Here is a 22,001-nt window from a genome sequence, read left to right on the forward strand (position 1 = left end):
GACAGAGTGTCTCTTGGTCACCCAGGCTCAAGCAGTTGTCCTGCCACAGCCTCCTGAGTAACTGGGATTACAAGTGTGCACCACCACCCCTGGCTAATTTTTGTATTTTTTTTTTTTAGTAGAGACAGGGTTTTACCATGTTGGCCAGGCTGGTCTTGAACTCCCAACAAGTGATCTGCCTGCCTTGACTTCCCAAAGTGAGCCACTGCACTGGCCTCTTACTCTTTTTGACTCATTCACATACTTTCCCAGAAGAGTGATTTCGTATAATATTGTACTACCTGAAACTTGTTTCTGTATAGAAACAACCATAGATGATTTCTCTGCAGGAAAGAGGTAGCTGGGGGGTGGCTGTTCCCTTATTGGGAAACCGTTAGTTTCTGTAGAAGAGGTTTTAGCCTTTTACTTAATTAGTAATTCTTAACATGGTTGGAGTTGATTGGTGAAGTCTTTTTTAACTTTATTTTCCCTCTTTTTTATTGAGGCAGGGTCTTGCTCTGTCACCCAGGCTGGAGTACAGTGGCATGATCCTACCTCACTGCAGCCTCAGACTCTTGGGCTCAAGCAGTCTTCCCACCTCGACCTTCCGAAGTGCTGGGATTACCATGTGAGCCACTGTAGCCAGCCTTTTTTCCCTAATTGTGAAATCCTCACCTGCTTTTCTTTTCCACTGCCTGGAACCAAAACACCACTGTTTGATGCATATTCATTGTTAAAAAGATAAAGTGAATTAAGATTCTACCTAAACTTTTTTCCTTTATTACATCCTTTAGTTAAATGGAAAGTCTTTGGAAAGTTAGGAAAGATTTTACTTAGGGTGCCTTTTGCTTCACTAAACACCTCAGTGTTAACTGCGAAATTTGTATATGTTTTATATAAGCACAAGGTTGTTATTTTCTTTGTTTTTGACAGGGTCTTGCTCTGTCGCCCAGACAGGAAGTGCAGTGGCATCGTCACGGCTCACTGCAGCCAATCTCCTGTGCTCAAGCGATCTTGCCACCTCTGCCTCTTAAGTAGCTGGAAGTACAGGTGTGGGCCACTACGCCCGACTTTTTAAATTTTTTTTAATTTTTTTATTTTTTGTGGAGACAGGGTTTTGCCATGTTGCCTAGGCTGGTCTTGAACTCCTGGGCTCAAGTGATCCTCCAGCCTTGGCCTTTGAAAGTGCCCGGATTATAGGTGCACCACCCCGCTTAGCCCATTATTTTCTATATACCTGTCACCTAGTGAATTTTATAATATACCTATGTTGTATTCTATAACAGCAAGAGATATATTTGAAGCTCCTTTTTCTTGTCTCTTATTAAGAACAATCTGCCTGATATCCCAATAATCCAAATTTTTCTTAAGACACAAAGAAGAGCAGAGGGAAATATAACTGAGAACCAAAATGTATTTTAATATAGCCTTCTTCCACTTTTCAAGGTAGCTGAATTTTATGTTCTAAATCTCAATGTGTTAGTTTTTGGCTGTGGTGTAACAACACCAACTTATAATTATGTTGTAAACTTGTACATATTGTAAACACATGTAGACTTACACATGTAAATGCCTGCGGTTGTGTTTGGTTTTAGTTTTGGTTTTGTTGTTTTATAAATCCATCACCCACGACCTTTAGCTATTGTACAGCATGGTGAATATACCCAATAACAATGTATTATATACTTTTAAGTGTTCTTACCACAAAACTAAGTATATAAGGTAGTACATATGTTAATTAGTTTGATTAGCCATTCCATAATATATACATATTTCAAAACATGTTGTATACCATAAATGTATACAAATTTTATCAATTAAAAATAGTTTTTTAAGAAACAAAGTGCACTAAAAAATCATTTGTGACTTTTAGATTCTTCTGTTTGGTGTTTCTCTCCAGTTATCTCACCTTTATTAGTAATTATTTCCATGCACAGCTATGCACAGTCTTTCTTTTTTCTTTCTAGATGGATTTCTCTTAAAATATCTTTGCATAGAAAAAAATGTGCAAAAATCAAAATAGTTTTGTTAGGATATAGGATTATGGTATCTGCATTCATACTTATTTTTAACGTGGTTTTTTTTTTCCCCCCTGAGACAGAGTCTCATTCTGTGGCCCAGGCGGAGTGCAGTGGCGCGATCTCGGCTTACTGCAACCTCCGCCTCCTGGGTTCAAACGATTCTTGTGCCTCAGCCTCCTGAGTAGCTGGGATTACAGGCATGGGCCACCATGCCAAACTAAGTTTTGTATTTTTAGTAGAGATGGGGTTTCACCGTGTTGGCCAGGCTGGTCTTGAACTCCTGACCTCAAGTGATCTGCCCACCTTGGCCTCCCAAAGTGTTAGGATTACAGGCGTGAGCCCTGGCACCTGACCTATTTTTTTTCTTTTAATTTTAATTTTTTTTTTTAGATGGAGTCTGTCCCTGTCGCCCAGACTGGAGTGCAGTAACTCGATCTCAGCTCACTGCAACCTCCACCTCCCAGGTTCAAATTATTCTCCTGCCTCAGCCTCCCGAGTAGCTGGGATTACAGGTGCCCACCACTATGCCCAGCTAATTTTTTGTATTTTTAGTAGAGATGGGGGTTTCACCATGTTGACCAGGCTGGTCTCGAACTCCTGACCTCGTGATTCGCCCGCCTCAGAGTGCTGGGATTAGAGGCGTGAACCACTGCACCTGGCCACCTGACCACCCAGCCTATTTTTAGTGTTTTAAAAAATAAATAAAAATTCATCAAATGCTGTGATACCTAATGTGAATGCTAAATTGTCTAGTTCTTTGTAAAATAACATTAAGTGATAGAAGATAAATCAAGTCAAAATTAGTATCATTCAACATTTTTTAAGAACCTTAAAAATAGTTAATAAATACCTGTTTTAACGAGGCAAAAATCAGTGGACTGCAAATTAAGAATTAGTAGACTTCCTCGATTTTATACTTTAATAATGTCAAAACCTACGTGCTAAACATCCTAAAGGACAATAATCAAAATTACTTTTGAAAAGTTGAGCCTGCTTTTAAAAACGAATTTTCAAAAATTAACTGGTTTTTAAAATAAAATTACTATTAAAACTTGCATTTAAATGTAACTGAATATTCTGGAATTGTGGTTTTGGAAAAACCTGTCATGGTTTTAGGTTAAATGTGTTATATTTTATAATATGGAGTAGGTTTTTAAAACATTTACAAAGGGATATGTTGGCGAGGCGTGGTGACTCACGCTTGTAATCCCAGCACTTTGGGAGACCAAGGCAGGAGGATTGCTTGAGCCCAGGAGTTTGAGACCAGCCTGCTGGGGCAACGAAGTGAGACTCCATCTCTATGAAAAAATATATATATTTTTTAATTAATATTTTAAAACTTTAAAAGGGGTATGTTATAATGGTCTCATTTTTAAATATCCAATTCAGTATCTTTTCTAAAATAACTAGTGGTTGAAATAAAACTACACTTTCTGCATTTTATTATACAATGCTTAATGTACATTTTGCATTGTTAGAAAAGTTTTATTACATATAGGTTGTTTCTAACAACTTGTATGTGTTCATGATTGTTTGCTAGAAAATATTGAACCATTATGTATTTTTGTTAAGAAAAGAAGTAGAGGCCGGGCACAGTGGCTCACGCCTGTAATCCCAGCACTTTGGGAGGCCAAGGCGGGCGGATCACGAGGTCAGGAGATCGAGACCATCCTGGCTAACACGGTGAAACCCCGTCTCTGCTAAAAATACAAAAACTTAGCCGGGCATGGTGGCAGGCGCCTGTAGTCCCAGCTACTGGGGAGGCTGAGGCAGGAGAATGGCGTGAACCCGGGAGGCGGAGCTTGCAGTGAGCCGAGATCGCGCCACTGCACTCCAGCCTGGGCAACAGAGCAAGACTCTGTCTCAAAAAAAAAAAAAAAAAGAAAAGAAAAGAAGTAGAAATACAGTCCACCTCTTCATAAATTTTTTTAGCCGTATTTTAGATTCATCTTAAATATTTCTCTCTGTCCAGCCTATTTTCCTTTACCGCCACTCCCTTGGTGTTTATTGACAGAAACAAATTAATTTTAATATTATCTTAAGCAAAATATGATTAGGACAATAAGTCGGCTACAGAAGAAGCCATTGTATATTTTAAAGTTAAATACAAATGATTTCTGAGTTGCATGCTGTGTTGCATAGTCCTCCATATTACATGTTTGCTTTATTAGCAAGGATAATTATGATTCAAATGCTGTAATTTTAACCTTGACTAATATGCATTGCTGTTTAAAATATTCATAATTTATTAGATAGGTGTGTGTTTAAAATTGCATTATCACGTATATTACTCCTTACTGATTTTATTTATTTGAGATGGGAGTCTCACTCTGTTGCCCAGGCTGGAGCGCAGTAGCACAGTCTCAACTCGCTATAACCTCCACCTCCTGGGTTCTAGCGATTCTCATGCCTCAGCCTCCCAAATAGCTCAGATTACAGGCAAGCACCACCATGCCCAGCTAATATTTATAGTTTTAGCAGAGACAGCGTTTCACCATGTTGGTCAGGCTGGTCTTGAACTCCTGACCTCAAGTGATCTGCCCGCCTTGGCCTCCCGAAGTGGTGGGATTACAGATGTGAACCACTGCACCTGGCCCTGACTGATTTTACATTGCTGACAAAACAGCTGCTATGATTATTTTGTTATTGTAGATTTTGACATGAAGCTAGAAAACAAAAGTCCTAAAAAACCTATTATATCTATATTTTAAATGAATAGAATGAAAACCATGTTTGCCTATAGCAGTTTAAAGTACAGTCTTGTGTTTTGTAGTATTTCATCACATATTAAACATGTGCTTGTTAAAAGTTCTCTGTTCTGTTCATGTCTAAGTAGAAAGCCTAATTAATGTAAATGTGCATTTTGGGAAGACCTGTTCATGGTTATGCCATGAAAATACTTTTTACTGGACAAAATGATAATTAGTGCTTTATCAAAAGTTCATGAAGGTGAAGTACTTTACACACAATTTAGAATTATTATTATTATTATTTTTTGGGCCACAGTCTCGCTTTGTCGCCCAGGCTGGAGTGCAGTGGCTGGATCTCAGCTCACTGCAAGCTCCGCCTCCCGGGTTTACGCCATTCTCCTGCCTCAGCCTCCCCAGTAGCTGGGACTACAGGCACCCACCACCTCGCCTGGCTAGTTTTTTGTATTTTTTAGTAGAGACGGGGTTTCATCATGTTAGCCAGGATGGTCTCGATCTCCTGACCTCGTGATCTACCCGTCTTGGCCTCCCAAAGTGCTAGGATTACAGGCTTGACCCACCGCGCCCGGCCAATTTAGAATTTAATTGAAACCTTGCAAAAGCCCTATCAAATAGTTACTGTTATCCTTATTTTACTGTGAGGATGTTGAAATTTTAAAAAGTTAAGGATCTTGCTTATAATCATGTAAGCAAGTTAGTGAAAGTTAATGGAATTAGAACCCAAGTCTAATTCCAGAGCCCATGTGTGTTTCACTGTGCTTTGTTTTTTCTCCTAATATGTCAGTTCTGTGGATTATACAGTCATAAAAAGTTAACCTATTTTTGAACAAACCTGATATGTGAAAGTGTTAGATTCACCAGCAGACAAATTTGTGATATTCTTTACTGTTGTGACAGGGATGGTTCACTTTTTTTTTTTTAATTTAAGTTATAGGGTACATGTGCACAACGTACAGGTTTGTTACATAGGTATACATGTGCCATGTTGGTTTGCTACACCCATCAACTTATCATTTACGTTAGATATTTCTCTTAATGCTATCCCTCCCCTGTCCCCCACCCCGCAACAGGCCCCGGTGTGTGATGTTCCCCTCCCTGTGTCCATATGTTCTCATTGTTCAACTCCCACTTGTGAGTGAGAACATGTGGTGTTTGGTTTTCTGTCCTTGTGATATTTTGCTGAGAATGATGGTTTCCAGCTTCATCCATGTCCCTGCAAAGGACATGAACTCATCCTTTTTTATGGCTGCATAGTATTCTATGGTGTGTATGTGCCACATTGTCTTTATCCATTCTGTTATTGATGGACATTTGGGTTGGTTCCAAGTCTTTGCTATTGTGAATAGTGCCACAATAAACATACATGTGCTTGTGTCTTTATAGCAGCATAATTTATAATCATTTGGGTACATACCCAGTAATGGGATCGCTGGGTCAAATGATATTTCTAGTTCTAGATCCTTGAGAAATTACCACACTGTCTTCCACAATGGTTGAACTAATTTACACTCCCTCCAGCAGTGTAAAAGCATTCCTGTTTCTTCACATCCTCTCCAGCATTTGTTGCTTCCTGACTTTTTAATGATCGCCATTCTAACTGGCGTGAGATGGTGTATCTCATTGTGGTTTTGATTTGCAGTACCATTCAGGGTGGTATTGCAAATGGTAATACCATAGGCAATACCATTCAGGACATAGGCATGGGCAAAGGCCATTGTGGTTTTGATTTGCAGTACCATTCAGGACATAGGCATGGGCAAAGGCCATGGTGGTTTTGACTTGCAATCAAAAATCAATGGGTTGCAAATTAAGAATTAGTAGACTTCATCAATTTTATACTTTAAAATTATGCCGTAGGCAATGCCATTCAGGACATAGGCATGGGCAAAGACTTCAATGACTAAAACACCAAAAGCAATGGCAGCAAAAGAAACTACCATCAGAGTGAACAGGCAACCTAGAGAATGGGAGAAAATTTTTGCAATCTATCCCTCTGACAAAGGGCTAATATCCAGAATCTACAAAGAACTTAAACAAATCTACAAGAAAAAACCCCATAAAAAAGTGGGGCAAAGGATGTGAACACACTTCTCAAAAGAAGACATTTATGCAGCCAAGAGACATATGATTCACCTGTTTTTTAAATGACATGATGTTAAAAATATTACTTTTCTAAAATTCAGTTTTTCACTCAACGTTTTAGGAATACTTACATTGTAAGATTGTATCAAGTGAGGCAAACCTATATTTTAGTGTTCTGTATTCAACACCTACCTTGTGAATGCCTGTTTTCTGCCACGTTCTAGGTGTTAGGGATATAAATGGCTTGCAAAATCAGACACGGTTTCTGTTGGCTCTGGTACAGGTATACCTGGGCTTCAAATCTTGGTTCCATCTCTTTATAATTATGTAATCTTGGGCAGATTCCTTAACTCCCTAAGTCTCCATTTCTTCATCAATAAAAAGGGAAGAATAATTAATACCTTTCTTAGAATTGTTTGAGGTTTGAGAGAATGTATGTTCATAACATGGTATCTGGCATGTAGTAAAATGCTCAATAAATGTTAGCTTTTATTATCACCCTAAAAGTAAGTAGCGTTTGAAGTATAAGTTTTGTGGATTTTTTTGTTTGTTTTGTTTTTGTTTTTTGAGATGGAATCTCGCTCTGTCACCCAGGCTGGATTGCAGTGGTGTGATCTCAGCTCACCACAACCTCACCTCTCAGTTTAAGCAATCCTTTTGCCTCAGCCTCCCAAGTAGCTGGGATTACAAGTGTATGCCACCATGTGTGGCTAATTGAAATACAAGTAATTTTCTTAAAAAAAAAAAAAAAAAAAGACAAACTGAATAAGCTGATTCAGTAACATCATCTTCAGTCTGGCATGGTAGTCATCTTCCTTGAATTATTTGAAAAGTCTTGTGTTTCCTTTGTTGTGTATACCACCATATATACATTTTGAAAGTATAGTAAAAGCCATGATCTTTTCACATTTTAAGGATGGTGCTAGAGTCACTGCATGGGGTAATTCCAAATATAAGAGAATATATGTTTGGCTCATGGCAACTATAGTAACCTACTTTTTTATTACCTTTCTTTTGAGAAAGATAGTCACTTTGTGATTTGTTTTTTGGAACAGTATTTGTGAGAAAAAAATTGAGAAATAAATTTTTAAGTGACTGGGAACAGAAATACTCTGAGAGCTTCACTCTGACTTATAATTGACATTTTGTATGATATCTTGAGTTTCTTGAATGGAAAGTATTTCTAAATATATTTAGAAAATACTAACATTAAAATACAGATATTTTCTATATACTTAGAGCACAGTATTTAGGCACTTGAATATATAAATCCAAGTACAAGTAATTTGGAATTTAAAAAGGTACATTTATAAAAAGTTATAAGGGTGGTCAGTCTAGTCAGATTTTCCTTCTAGATTACTAAATTGTTTTAGAACATTGTGATTTATTAGAAGTATGAGGAGGAATTAAATGTGTCCAGATACAAGTTCTAAAAGATGCTACATAAAAATGAATCTGATATTTTTAATAGTTTCTATCAATAATAACTTTGTTAAAATAGTTAAATTTTCCTCTTTTGATTTGATGAAAAACCTTACTTGTAATGCTTCTCAGGAGATCTCTTCAGCTATATCTCCTGTAAAAAGATATGTCAGGGTTATTTTTATTATCTGTAATGAAATCTTGTTAGAGAAAATCTTGCTCTAACAGTCAATCACTACCTTTTTTTCATTACCAAAGTCCAAATGCCAAGGAAAAGTCAACTCTTAAGTTGGAGAGGCGTATAAACAGTTCAATTATAGTGGCTATTCAAATACATTTTACAATTCTTTTCCTGTTTTTATAGTTTGTTCAGTCTTGATTAGGCTGTTTTAAACTATGTAAAAGATAATGTTTTAGTAGAAATCTGTTTTTCTTAGTGTACATAAAAACATTGTGTAGCTGATGTGGAATTTGGTTGTTAAATGTGATTTTTGAAGGAATTTTTTTGTAGAATAGATTTTAAAAGGTTTCTTTTAGTATATACAGCCAGCTTTTACATTACGTTAGACGTTATAACTAGAAGTCAGTTGTAGTTCTGGAAATGAATATTAGCTTTACTTATTCTAAATTTTTATGAGTAATCAAACTTTTGGCATATATGCTAATTTATGTAACCTCAGTCAAGATTTTCAGACATCTTCTTGAGATTTATTAAAATTAAGATTTAGTTACCAGATTTAATGGTTTAATTTTAAAGGAGCAAATTTAAGTATATTTTGTTCTTAGAAGTTAAAGAACAAATGAAATGATTTAGCTGTCTTTTGCAGGGGGGAAATACACTCATTTAAAGTTAAGTTTGTAGATTACTTCATTGAAATGGCCATACATAAAACGTAATTTTTAAAATAACTTTTTGTTTGGCATGAAGTAATATTAACTCATTGAGTCTGAGATTTAGCATCCAAAAAGGTATTGAAAACAAAGTTCTTTCATAAGAATAATGTTTAGTGATGTTCATTTAATATTTTTGAGCTTGAAAAATGAACACTTAGGGTGATTCTGAAAATCAACTCCTTTATTATTCTAATAACACATACTCTATTGAGACCAAGTTATCCATGCTTTGTGGGAACTCAGCCTGCAAAGAATTGAATTTGCTGGGTTTTGTCACTTCCAGGACCAGCCAGGGTTACTGTAGCCTGCCGGTTGACTACATCTATGCATAATTTTGTGCAAAATCATCAAGTGGTACTGTTTGCTTTTAAAGTGATGTGTAACTTTTTATTATAATCATTAATACAATCAAAGAAGGTAGCAGTGCTTTTATTTACTTTTTATTGTCATCAAGCAGTTTTCTAGGAATTTTCAGCAAAATACCAATTCAGCTATAAGTCTAGTATGAAACACAGGAACTGTGAATATGAGCTTTTGGTGCCTGCTATGGCAAATCAATAGCTTTAATGTCTTCTTACAATCTCATTTTGCTTCACTATAGCTCTGTTTTAGTTAGATCTGCACATCTGTTTTGCTCCAGGTGGTTAATTTTACCAGTTCAGTTTCTCTGTAGATTTTTGCCATAGTAGAAAGGATTTCAAATCTTAATAGCCCCTTAAAATATTTTATTACCAGTTACTGAAATGAACGATAGATAATGTACATGCTTTGTTTTTTGTGTAAATACCCAAGACAATCTGATTGAAAGACAGCTTAAGGACAAATAAATAGCAAAAGCATTCAGTCTTTATTTACAGTATATAGAAGGTTACTGTTTTCATCTTAGGTGGAAGAGTCTGATCAGCAGGAACACCCCAGAGGAAGGACATCTTTAGCGATAGAATTTACATACCGTTAGCTCACAGTAATTGATTAGTAGCAGGGCTCTGTAGTACAGAGCTAGCTGGGCATGTTATTTGGGATGCCTTTGATGCTGTGGTTTTCCGAAGCTTGCTGGCTGCATGCTTGTTGCCTTTGTTCGTGACACAGGTAATTACTTGATAAAATGAAGTGCATCGCTGTGAACAATTGACCCTTTGGAACAATCCAGGCTGGTCAGCAGTCTAAAGCCACACTTTAAAGCCATCATGATAGCCTCAAACTTAAGAGTTTCCAAGGTACAGACAAAGGTGTTGTCTTCCTTTAGTACAAGTCGAGTGCCATTTTCAGACTTTATGAAGTATTTAAATTGGATGATATTTGACGATATTGAAAACTCCTCTGGAAATCCATCCAGCCTGCTTTTGGACACCAGAACAATGCGAGACTTTATTTTTGATATGAAATCAGGAGCATTACAGAAGATTCTCAGTCCTTGTGAACGATCGTGATTATCTGTTATTTCCAAGAAAGTAGTCTCTCTGGGTGTTAGCTGTTCTTTCTCCCACCTGGATTTCACTTCCTCTGCCAGTCCCTTGAGCTGAAAGAATTCTGCTTCTTGTGCAAGAAGTTGATTTTCTCGAAACCCTTCGGGCAATAGAAGTTCTCCATTTCGTAGGAAGTTTAGGACATGCCTGAAGAGGAGCCCATCCCTGTCTATGAAATAATGACCATCAGCATCAAACGGGCAGAGGATTTTTCCATTTACTATACCTTCAAGGAAAGTGTCTGGGTACTTGGTCAGCGTTTGTTTTTGAGTAATGTATAAATATCCACCAACGTTGAGGGTCATCAGTGTAGATTTGCAGTTCTTTCCTTGATCAGTATCTTCCAGGCTGTTGTGTTTCCCTTCGTACTCTTTTTCTTTTTCTCTTCTGTTTATTTTACGCTCCATTTTTTGAAGATGCTATTTCAGCTTGTTCTTCTTGGCTTTGAGATTTTTTAAAAAGAAACACTACCACACAAGCACGCCTTTATTCAGCCCCAGCCTGGTGATGGAATGGAAACGCTGGCAGCATCGCCTGCGCTGTCAGCTCGGTTTTGCAGTAGGTGGCGTATCAGCCTATGTATGCAGGAGCTTTCTGGAGTAAGACGGAAAAGAGAATTTGCATTTAACTGTATCAGGGAAGGGATTTGTTGTGAAAGGATTTTCATGTCTATCCTTTGAAGTAATAAGAGGTACTTAGAATAAATTGAATTTCCTCTTGTCAGTTAAGCAGATGCAAATATTTAATTCTTCATCCAAATGTGAATGTTTAACTATTTCTAAATGCCTGAGTTATTTTTTAATCAGGCAGGCTTAATATTGAATAATATTGTCATCTTTTGGAAAATAATGTATATTGATTTAGTGTCACCTTTTTAAAGTAAACATAAGGTGAAAATTCTAGGTGTATACAATTTTCTTTCCTGGAAAAAGTCACACATTTCACAGTGGTGTAGTCATTTTTGAGACACAAATAAGAATACTTAACCTGCTACTTGTGACACTGTACTTGATTTTAATTGGATTTGCATGTGATTCTGATTTGGAGATCTTTGTTAAAGGATGTTAAGAAATTTATTTATTTATTTATTTATTTTATTTACCCTAAAAGTAAAAAAATCAAATAGACAGGCTTTACAGTAATCTCTTACTTTTTTTGGTTAAGATTTTCTGTGGAAAATTCATGAACTTGTTTCACTCGGAACCTGCTTTTGTGCTGAACAAAGACTTGGGCAATTATAGAAAATACTGTAACTGTGTATGTGCATGCATATATATGCCATATAGGAAGATAGGAGAAAGATATAGATTCAGAATACCTACTACAAAATAGTGTCATGGGTAAGTTAGTTTGTTTCTTGTTTGTTTCACAGTGGGTAAAAGAAACCACCAAAGCCTAACCTTGTTTTTCAACCTGGGAGCTGGAACAGTGTGAATGATGTCATCCTCCACTTCCCAGATCTTTTTCCTCTTTCCCCTATAACTTCCCTTCCAAAGCAATTTAGAGTTCTGAACTGTCACTTCTAGCATTTAAAGGCTCAGTGGTAAGGAATGTAAACATTGTCCCCAGTACACTATTATTTGGCCTATCTGCTAAATTATTCTGGGAATCTACATTGTTTTTTGTTTTTGTGTCAATTTTTTATCTTTATTTTTGTAGAGACAAGTTTTTACCATGTTGCCCAGACTGGTCTCAAACTCCTGGATTCAGGTGATCTGCCCATCTGAGCCTCCCTGAGTGCTGGGATTACAGGCATGAGCCACTGCCCTGGGCCACACTGTTAAAAGTTAGACTTTGGTTTATATTTATCTTGCATTAGAAGTATTTTAAAATTAATTAACTGTACGTTGACATAGAAATATTGGAAGAGATTCTTCTAAAATGCTTACTTCTTATTTTCTTTAAACAATATTAGATTTTCACATATAAAAAATTATATTCTCACAGTGATCTTGAAGTTAACTTTAATGCATTATTAAGATCAAAAGTTCATTGAAATTGAACTAGAGAACTAAGGCATAATGTTTTTAGAGCTGTGTTTTTGCTTAGAGACTATGAAATTCAACTTCCTCATTTCACCAAAGATAAAATTGCATTCCAGAGAATTGTTAGTATTTTATCTAGGACTTTACAGCAAAGCCAACTTTTTGACTAAAACTTCCTTTCAGTCCTGCAGCACTTTATAAGACTTACCCTTATATTCTGACAATCTCATGTTTGTCTCGATTTTGCTTTTTTAGATTAAGTCGTTTCTGTCAGTACAAGTTTTTAAGAAATACTGAATAGATTTTGAGGGAGAAGGGATACAACTTTGGAAGTTTATTTTCTTGTCTTACCATTACAAATAGTCACTGCACTTGAGTAGCATCATATAATAGCAGAATCAAAAAGGCATAACAATTTCATTTATAGGTTTAGTCCTCTTTTTTTGAACTTTATAGGGTACCAGAATTAGTACAACATAACTGTAATATAGTAATGGGAGACTGTGCTAGCATGTTCTTGCTTGTTTGAATAAAGTGATGTGGATAGATACTATGTACGCTGGGTCTGCTTCCTTACACCCTGTTTGGCCTGTCTATAGATGCCTTCATGGGAAGCCCCAGTGCTGTTCCTGTTGGAGGATGGGCTTCCATGGGGTGATGAGAGGGCAGGAGTGAGGCAGGACAGCTGGAAATGGGACTGCTGACCTTCAGTCATCACTCCAGGGCCACCTTACACTTCCTAACTCACTCACTTCTGGTTTCTGCTGCCAGGTTTTCAAAACCCCTGAGGAGTGCTCATTTCTGCAGGCTTGCCTGAACAGACCCTGAACCATTCCATCTTGCGCCTCTTCTCCTTGATTGATTTTCTCACTCTAGACTTCACTCTGGTGTTCTCGGCTTCTGCAAAGTTGACGTGTGATTTCTTTGCCACCCATGGCTTGGCAACAGCAGTGTAACTGAGGCCTTGTCTTAGTGCCTGGCTGATACAAATCCATAGGACTTTGGTGTCCTCTTTGGCCCAACTTGCAGACTTAAGGAAGAAAAATGTAGGCCGGGCATGTTGGCTCACGCCTGTAATCCCAGCACTTTGGGAGGCTGAGGGGGTGGATCACTTGAGTCCAGGAGTTTGAGACCAGCCTGGCCAATATAGGGAAATCCCTTGTCTACCAAAAATTTAAAAAAAAAAAAATTAACTGGGGTGTGTTGGTGTATGTCTGTAGTCCCAGCTACTTGGGAGGCTGAGGCAGGAGACTTGCCTGAGCCTGGGAGGTGTAGGTTGCAGTGAGTCGAGATAGCACCACTGCACTCCAGTCTGGGCAACACAGTAAGACCCTGTCTCAAAAAATAAAAATAAAAAATAAAAATGGCACCCAGTAGGCCCCACTGTATCCCTGTTACTCCATATTACCTCCAGCAAAGCAAGATGACCGCAATTCATGAAAATTGTAGGAGTTCATTGATCATTGCTGCCTGTGGTGGTACACATGCCCCTTAGGAGAAAGCCAGATTATCTCTTTTTAGGCTATTCTAAATTTATATTTACTTGCTAGAGGGTGGGGAGTGGGTGTTGCTTGTCCGAGGTAGTATCAGTAAGGTCTCCACAGCCCTAAAACTATAAAAATGGTGTTTCAGTACCTGTACCAAGGGAGACATCCCTGGATCATGGGACTATGTTTCTCTGCCTCATTGCAGATACAAACTGGAACTGCTCAATTTAGTGGTTTCAGCAGAAGGGTTTAAACCACACATGTCACAGAGTAGCTTACCTGGATCCACTTGGCCACTAGATTTGAAGATTTTATCTGCCTTTGCAGGCAAAAACATAAAATTTTGAAAGATTGGGGTCCTGTTTCCTACTCCGTACCTTAACTCTTTATTAGAGTTAGATCACCTCTGTCTTAGACATCTTTAATCATACATAACCAACTTTGAGAATTTAAACTGGTCCTTAATATGAGTATATCCTATAGTTAATTGGGTCCAATGCCTAACTAAATTCTGGCAGAACCTTCCCCTATGAGGTAATGCTATGTCCTACCGTCTGCATAAGGCAGAACTCATTCCAGCAGGAATTCCCATCTTTTCTACCAATTCCTTTTGGGAAATGAAGTCTTTGTCATCCCGTGATGGATGCAGGACATCATTGTAATATATACATTTGCTCCATTTTTATGCCAGAGATATTCCCATGCCGTGGAAGGAAGTGGAACCTTACCAGGAGGTTCTCTCTCCCGATTGGAAGATACAGAAAGTACAATAATTCTCCTAGACTTCACAGGTCACTCCTCTATAAAATTCAAACACTCTTCAAGGAAAAGGGATGGTCTTAGAAGCTGCCTTTGAGAAGAACAGGGAGCTTCTGTCTCCACATTCTCCCCTTCTATCAGATCTTGGTTGTTGTCAGCTGCATGCCTCTCTGCTTGTCTTTTAAAAGGATTTCTTTCCCATTACCTTAGAAAGTAAAAGCTAGAGAAACTGGTGTCAATTTTTTACTTAAACCTGACACTATCTCTGCCTTGGACTTGCCCACATTTTTTGTTTGTTTGTTTATTGATCTGTGTTTTGACCTTTCTCTGCCTTTCACAAGCTGAGTTTCTTTTTTTTTTTAACATGTACTTGCTTCATCTCCTCTTGTCAATAGCATTGAATATAAGAAACGCTCGAGGTATGAATGTTTTATGTTGGTTTCTTTTGTGTGTTAAAAATAAAAATTATACTGTCTAATGATTGATGTATTTTGAGAATCAAGGACTTCCCCATATTAATGTAATTATTTTTGAATGTCCAAATTTTAGTTCTATTTCGAAATATAAAATTTATCTGCTCTAAATGTTGTCTAGTACTGGTATTATACTAACAAAAGTACTATGGCAGCCACTTTATGTAACTGATTGACTACAGCATCTCACAAACTGTGTAGAGTCCTTGAACCTTCCTAGGACTAATAGGACGTAACCTCTGGCCAGAAAGTCATGTGAACATGTCATTGCAGTCCAAAGAATGCAGCTGTAAATATTTTGCAGTGTTGAACTGTGTCTTCAAGGAAGCCCAGGAAAATTGCCTACATTGGCAAATGTTTTAGCCTCATTTGAGGGGTATAGAAAAAAATAAGGCACTATGTGTCAAAAGGAGCGCAAATAAAGACAACACGCTACCTCAGAAGTTCAGGTGAAATTCCATTCCACATTTCTTTGATTTTCACTACAGAGGTAATCTTGACAATTTATAAATTATATTAATTCATGTTTTACATGTACTTTGGAAAATGAATATTTCAGGGAAACCTGTGTTTTATAATTTTGTAAGCAGAAGTCATACCTTAAGTTTTTTAAAACGAAGTTGTTTTTTTTTTTTAAATATAACCTGTGCATTATTCTTTACTGGAAAATTCTATTGTAAGCAGATGAGCATAGCACTTACATAAGCCATCAAATGAACATTAAAATTATAATATTGTACAGAACTCATTTTTATAGTGCTATTTGGCAAAATGCAATTTTACTTTCTCTTCGGGAAGAAGATATTTTAAGCTAATAACCATTACCTACAATCTCAAAATGAGGGGCATAACTTTGAAAACTCTTGTAAAGGTACTACAGTTAGGAAGTAAGTGACTAAAGAGGGTCTCTGTTTCCATATGCTAGTGCCTGCCACTGTTCCTTCTGTTTTTCTCATCACTTAACATCCCCTCGTGTCTTCTGTGATGAGGTGGTGTGGAGGAGAGAGGAGAGGACCTGAACAGGAGAACAGGATGTGATGGCTCAAGGGAGATGATGGCTCAAGGGAGCAAATGTGGTTTCTTACAGAGTAGGGAGGAGTTGTAAATTAGGGATGGAGAACGCTATCATATCACACATTTTTTTTGTATTTACCATTTCTATAACTGAGGTACATCTTAGTATCGTTAGCTTGTCAAAATTTAGTGGCAGTATTTTGTCTTGGTGGCACGTAAAATAATGGTTGATATTACAAATGATAGCATCTTATAGTTGATGAAGTATCTGAGCAGCTCTATGAGCTCTTCCCTCCGTATCACAAGAAAGTAAAATTAACAGACAGGGAGGAGGGAAAGAATTTTGCAGGGAGATAGAGTGGAGAGAGAGGGAAGACAAAACATTGTGGCTGCTTGATGTTAAAATTATCTAGACAAATTATTTTATAACTTTTATAAAATTAAATTTTACTTTTTGATACAGGGTCTTGCTCTGTCACCCAGGGTGGAGTGTACTGCAGCCTCAACCCCCTGGGCTCAGGTGATCCTCCTGCCTTAGCCTCCCATGTAGCTGAGGCCACAGGCATGCCCCACCATACCTGGCTAACTTTTTGATTTTTTTGTGTGTGTGTGTGGAGACTGGGTCTCACTTTGTTGCCCAATCTGGGCTCAAGCTGTCCTCCTGCCTCAGCCTCCCAAAGTGTTGGGATTATAGACGTGAGCCACCGTGCACAGCAGAATTCCTGAAGATCAAATAGAGATCAGAATATCACTTTACAAGTTTGAATAAAGACCAGCTTTTTAATAATACAGGGATAGAAAGTTTGCCTCACTGGTTTGTTAAGATGCTAGTACCTTTTATTAGTAGACGTCACCTGAGAACCACAGGCAAAAAAGTTCTAGGAACATATTTTAAATGAGAAGAAAGGAGACTACTAGGAATATTAAAAATGGTTTACCTTTTAAATGTACATGCTTCTTGAAAAGATTATTTCTTCAGTCTTTTCCCAGAGAGTGTCGACACAGATGTGATGTAATTACGTGTCAGGAGAGTAACTTCACGGTCTGGAGGATCAGCCTGAAATGCTGATCGGTAGTCTTCTGGTCTGGGTTTTTACAGGAGCTGGAAGTCCTCTTAAATGCCTCCACATTCAGCTGGATCCAGAAGGTCTTGTGGAAATGAATGAGTGTAACTTCCTGATGCCTAAGACTTCATAACATACCTAATTTCATTACTTACATGCCAATGCAAATAAGCAGTGTTGCTACTTGCTTATTACTTTAACTTGTTTAAACTAGGGATGCCCTTAACTTAAAAAAAAAAAAAAAAAAAGTGCCAGTGTCATTTCTCCTCAGTTCTTTGACATAGAGTATATCCAAGTTCAGATACAGGGTAAGACAATCCAGCATAGAGCACAAGTTTAAATGTTTTCAAGCCTTGGGCAGCTTCTTAACATTTTGTGATTGTTCTCTTTCTACTCAAACAAAATTTAGTTATATCTACGTCTTTTGGAAAGTACTAGAGCAAACAAGATGAACACTAATGAAATAATAAAACATCCCCAGTTGGAGAGGAAGGCTAGCATTTTTATTTAGTGAAAGAGACCTAGAAGAGATCTCAGACATTCTAGTAATGTCATTATTATAGATGCTGAGGCCCAGAGATGTAAAATAACTTCTCCAAAGTAACAGTGCTGTTTAGTGACAGAATCATAACTAGAAGCCTTCACTTCTTTTTATAGGATGTGCTTTATATACATAACCTTTAAAATTTTCTCTCGAGTTTTTTCTGATTTTAGGTGGTGGGATATACGTAAATAAATTACTGTCATCAAAGATATGTGTTCATACTCAATAAGATTTCTTCGGTTGCAAGTAGTAGAAAGCAGTCAACAAACCGATGTAGCCAAAAAAGGAGTGCAGGGGAGAATTTAGAAAGAATCCCATACTATTTCCCAGAATCCAAAGAAGAGCAAATGGCCAAGGAGGAGATATTAATTGAGGCATTCCAAAGCCTTTGGTAGGATGAGTTTGTGTGGCTTCTCTGCAGAGTGCTGGCAAGACCATGTCCTTCTAGTAATTTGTGGTATGAGCCCCTTTGTTGAACATTTCAAGCACAAGAGTGAGCAAGCACAGGCACACATAGAGGCTATTCCCACCACCGTCAGTGCTCTTCCTTCTTACCCACACCCACCCCAGTCTAAATCCTACCCATTTTTCAAGGTCCAGCACAGTCATTGCTTTTTCTTCAAAACTCTTCTTGGCCTGGCGCAGTGGCTCACACCTGTAATCCTAGCACTTTGGGAGGCCGAGGTGGGTGGATCGCCTGAGGTCAGGAGTTCAAGATCAGCCTGGCCAACATGGCAAAACCCCATCTCCACTAAAAATACAAAAATTAGGCTGGCACAGTGGTGCGTACCTGTAATCCGAGCTACTCAGGAGGCAGAGGCAGGAGAATCGCTTGAACCCAGGAGGTAGAGGTCGCGGTGAGCCAAGATCACACCACTGCACTCCAGCCTGGGTGACAGAGCGAGACTCCGTCTCAAAAGAAAAAAAAAACAAAACTTTTTGATCTCTAGCTATACATAATCTGAGCGTGTGTGTGTGCACGCGTGCGTGCGTGTGTGTTTAATCCCAGTACTCTTGTATGTTTCTGTTTTATGACCTTTAACCTATTCGACTTGACAGAAGAATCCTACAGCATATGTAGAATAACCAGTAATTGGTCAGTTACATTAAAAGATGGGAAATCATAAAAATGATATCAATATGCAGTTCCTGTCTCCCTTAAACATTTTATCTTAAAACTTATAAATGTATGTTTAGTTGGCTGGGCATGGTGGCTCACGCCTGTAATCCCAGCACTTTGGGAGGCTGAGGTGGGCAGATCACGTGAGGTCAGGGGTTCAAGACCTGCCTGGTCACCACGGTGAAACCCCGGCTGTACTAAAAATACAAAAATTAGCTGGGCATGGTGGCGCACGCCTGTAATCCTAGCACCTCAGGTGACTGAGGCATGAGAATTGCTTGAATCTGGGAGGCAGAGGTTTCAGTGAGGCAAGAATGCACCACTGCACTCCAGCCTGGGTGACAGAGTGAGACATCATCTCAGAAAATAAATTAAATAAATGTACATTTAGTTGCTGACATATATGTAAAACAAGGCCTTTGCTTTGAATATAGGATACTGACTGACCATCTGCTTTGTTTTTCAGAAATTAAATCTATCATTTAGTTTTTCAGTCTCACTCTGTTGCCCAGGCTGGAGTGCGGTGGTGTGATCTCAGCTCATTGCAACGTCTACCTACCGGGTTCAAACAACTCTCATGCCTTAGCCTCCCAAATAGCTAAGACTACAGGCATGTACCATCATGCCCAGCTTTTCTTTTTCTTTTTCTTTTTTTTGGGGGGAGGGGTGGTATTTTTAGTAGAAACAGGGTTTCCTCGTGTTGCCGGGGCTGGTCTCAAACTCCTGGCCTCAAGTGATCTGCCCTCCTCTGCTTCCCAAAGTTCTGGGATTACAGGCGTGAGCCACCGCACCCAGCCCCATAATTTAGTTTAGATTTTCCATTTTGGTTTCTTTGAAAGGGAGCAAGAACTCAAACACTGTGAAACTGTCTAAATGCAGACTCTTCGTAGACTTCTGTGCTTGCCTTCCAGTCTCTAGTTGTCTCACCTGTACCTAATTTGACAGTATTGTGCTACAACTGACCTTTATATCATCTTACCAAAATATTCTACATAGTTTTCATAGAAACGCCCCCCAAACTCCCCCCATACTCATAATTTAATGGGCTTCTGTAACATATAATCAGATTACATAATTATTAAAACTAATATAAACCAGTTCTAGCATAGTTTGAACAGAAGTGTGTGGGAGTACTGGAGATTAACCTATTACCCACTAGTGTATAGTGAGCTGTGGACATCTGTCACTATATTTAATAGCAGGGAATTGAGAGCCTTTGTTCATCTAGAGGTGAGTTAAGTAGAGGTGTATCAAAAGTGCTTCTGGTGTATTAAGGTGATTTATATACCTGTCTTATCCTGTGAGACCAGCAGCTCTTGAAACGTGGTCTGGGAACCACTGGGCAGAGGTATCCCCGAGAACCTTTCAAGGGATCAATGATGTCAAGATCATTTTTATAATAATGCTAACAGCTTTTTTTATTTTTTCCCTTTCATTCTCTAGAAATTTCTTAATTTTAGTTTCTAATATGGTAGATATCAGCAGTTAAAACTTACAAACAGAAGTTTTTTGGGGGTCTGTACATTTTTCCTTTTAAAAACATTTAAATTTAGTTTTTTTAATTTTTTAATTGACAAAATTTGTGTATATTTATGGTATATAGCATGATGTTTTGATATATGTGTATGTGTGGAATGGCTAAATCAAGCTATTCACATCTGTACTTTTTAACTAATACATGTCACAGAACGTTTAAGAAAGTCTACGCTCCTTGAGGGTAGGAACCGTGTTTCATTTGTTATTCCCAATGTGCTCTTGCATTGTCTTTTACATAGTAGGCACTCAGTAAATAGTTAAGAAATGTGTGAGAATAAAATGAATTATTTTTCAAGTATTTATGGTCTTTTAAACTGGGTCAACTAGTTTTAAGTAAAAGTTTCTGTATTAATGAATAGATCTATAATTAACAGCAGTAATGTGCAAGTGGGTGCTTTTAAGTACTTTTAAAATAAAATTTAATACCTTTCCTTTGAAATCTTAAGCGGTATTTTGAAAAAGACGAGACGTGTGGTTTAGTGGAAAGAATATGAGAATGTGTTCCTATGAGGCTTTAAAAAGAGAGCAGGCAAATCATGCCTAGGGGGCTGCATCAGGAGTTAATTGGCCTTTTAAAAATTTAAGAAGAGAAGAAGAGAAAGGAAGTGAACAGAGATGTCAGGTTACTTAGGAACATCCAGTGGATGGGAAAATTCATTGCTGATGAAGACTTTTCTGTTCACTTTGAGTAGCATTTGAAAGCTATTTTAGGTTTGAAAAGGAAATACGATACACAGAAAATTATGATTTGAGGAAGTAAATGTTACTGCTCTATGTGAGTGACTTTGACTGAAGAATAGTGAGGAGAGTGGTGGCCAAGTTGAAATGGGCAGTTGCTGTGGACCTGATGTCTACCCTTGAGCTGTCATATGGAGAAGGTTGATAGCACAAACCTTTAACTGAAAATTAAATTCAGCCTGTCCACCTGGAGTAGGTTCTGCTAAATAAGTGGGGAGCATTCACTTATTAAAAGGTAGCTATATTAGTCCATTTTCACACTGCTATAAAGAAATGCCTGAGACTGGGTAGTTTATAAAGAAAGAGATTTAATTGACTCATGGTTCTGCATACCTGAGGAGGCCTCAGGAAACTTACATCCATGGTGGAAAGCAAAGGGGAAGCAGGCACCAAGGTGGCAGGAGGGAGAAGTGAGAGCGCAGGAAAAAGCTGCCAGTGAGAAATCACTCATTATCACCAGAACAGCATAGGGGAAACTGCGCATGATCCAGTCACTTCCCTCGACATATGGGGATTATAATTCAAGATGAGATTTGGCTGGGGACACAGAGCCAGACCATATCAGTAGCTCTTTTAGTTGCAACATTAATGAACATATGGATATGTGACTAAATTATTTGCAGAGATAGTAGTCTAGATTTATTTTTTTATTTTATTTTATTTATTATTTAGTTTTTTGAGACGGAGTCTTGCTCTGTTGCCAGGCTGG

General features: G+C 38.0%; 2 protein-coding genes across 3 annotated transcripts in view; one reads left to right on the plus strand and one right to left on the minus strand.

The window, feature by feature from the left end:
* GTF2F2 (general transcription factor IIF subunit 2) overlaps positions 1-22,001 on the plus strand; it is a 169,966-nt gene that overhangs the window by 66,540 nt on the left and 81,425 nt on the right. The window lies entirely within an intron of this gene.
* KCTD4 (potassium channel tetramerization domain containing 4) lies at positions 9,520-11,219 on the minus strand. Its single transcript, XM_003913833.5, has one exon. It carries the CDS (start codon positions 10,977-10,979, stop codon positions 10,200-10,202), a length of 780 nt encoding a protein of 259 aa, XP_003913882.1. The 5' UTR covers positions 10,980-11,219; the 3' UTR covers positions 9,520-10,199.

Source organism: Papio anubis, chromosome 15 (genome assembly GCF_008728515.1).
Source record: "Papio anubis isolate 15944 chromosome 15, Panubis1.0, whole genome shotgun sequence".
In the NCBI taxonomy this organism is placed as follows: domain Eukaryota; kingdom Metazoa; phylum Chordata; class Mammalia; order Primates; family Cercopithecidae; genus Papio; species Papio anubis.

What these genes read in the sequence shown, in the direction of transcription:
- KCTD4 (XM_003913833.5), bottom strand. Translation starts at nt 10,979, where the DNA reads ATGGAGCGTAAAATAAACAGAAGAGAAAAAGAAAAAGAGTACGAAGGG.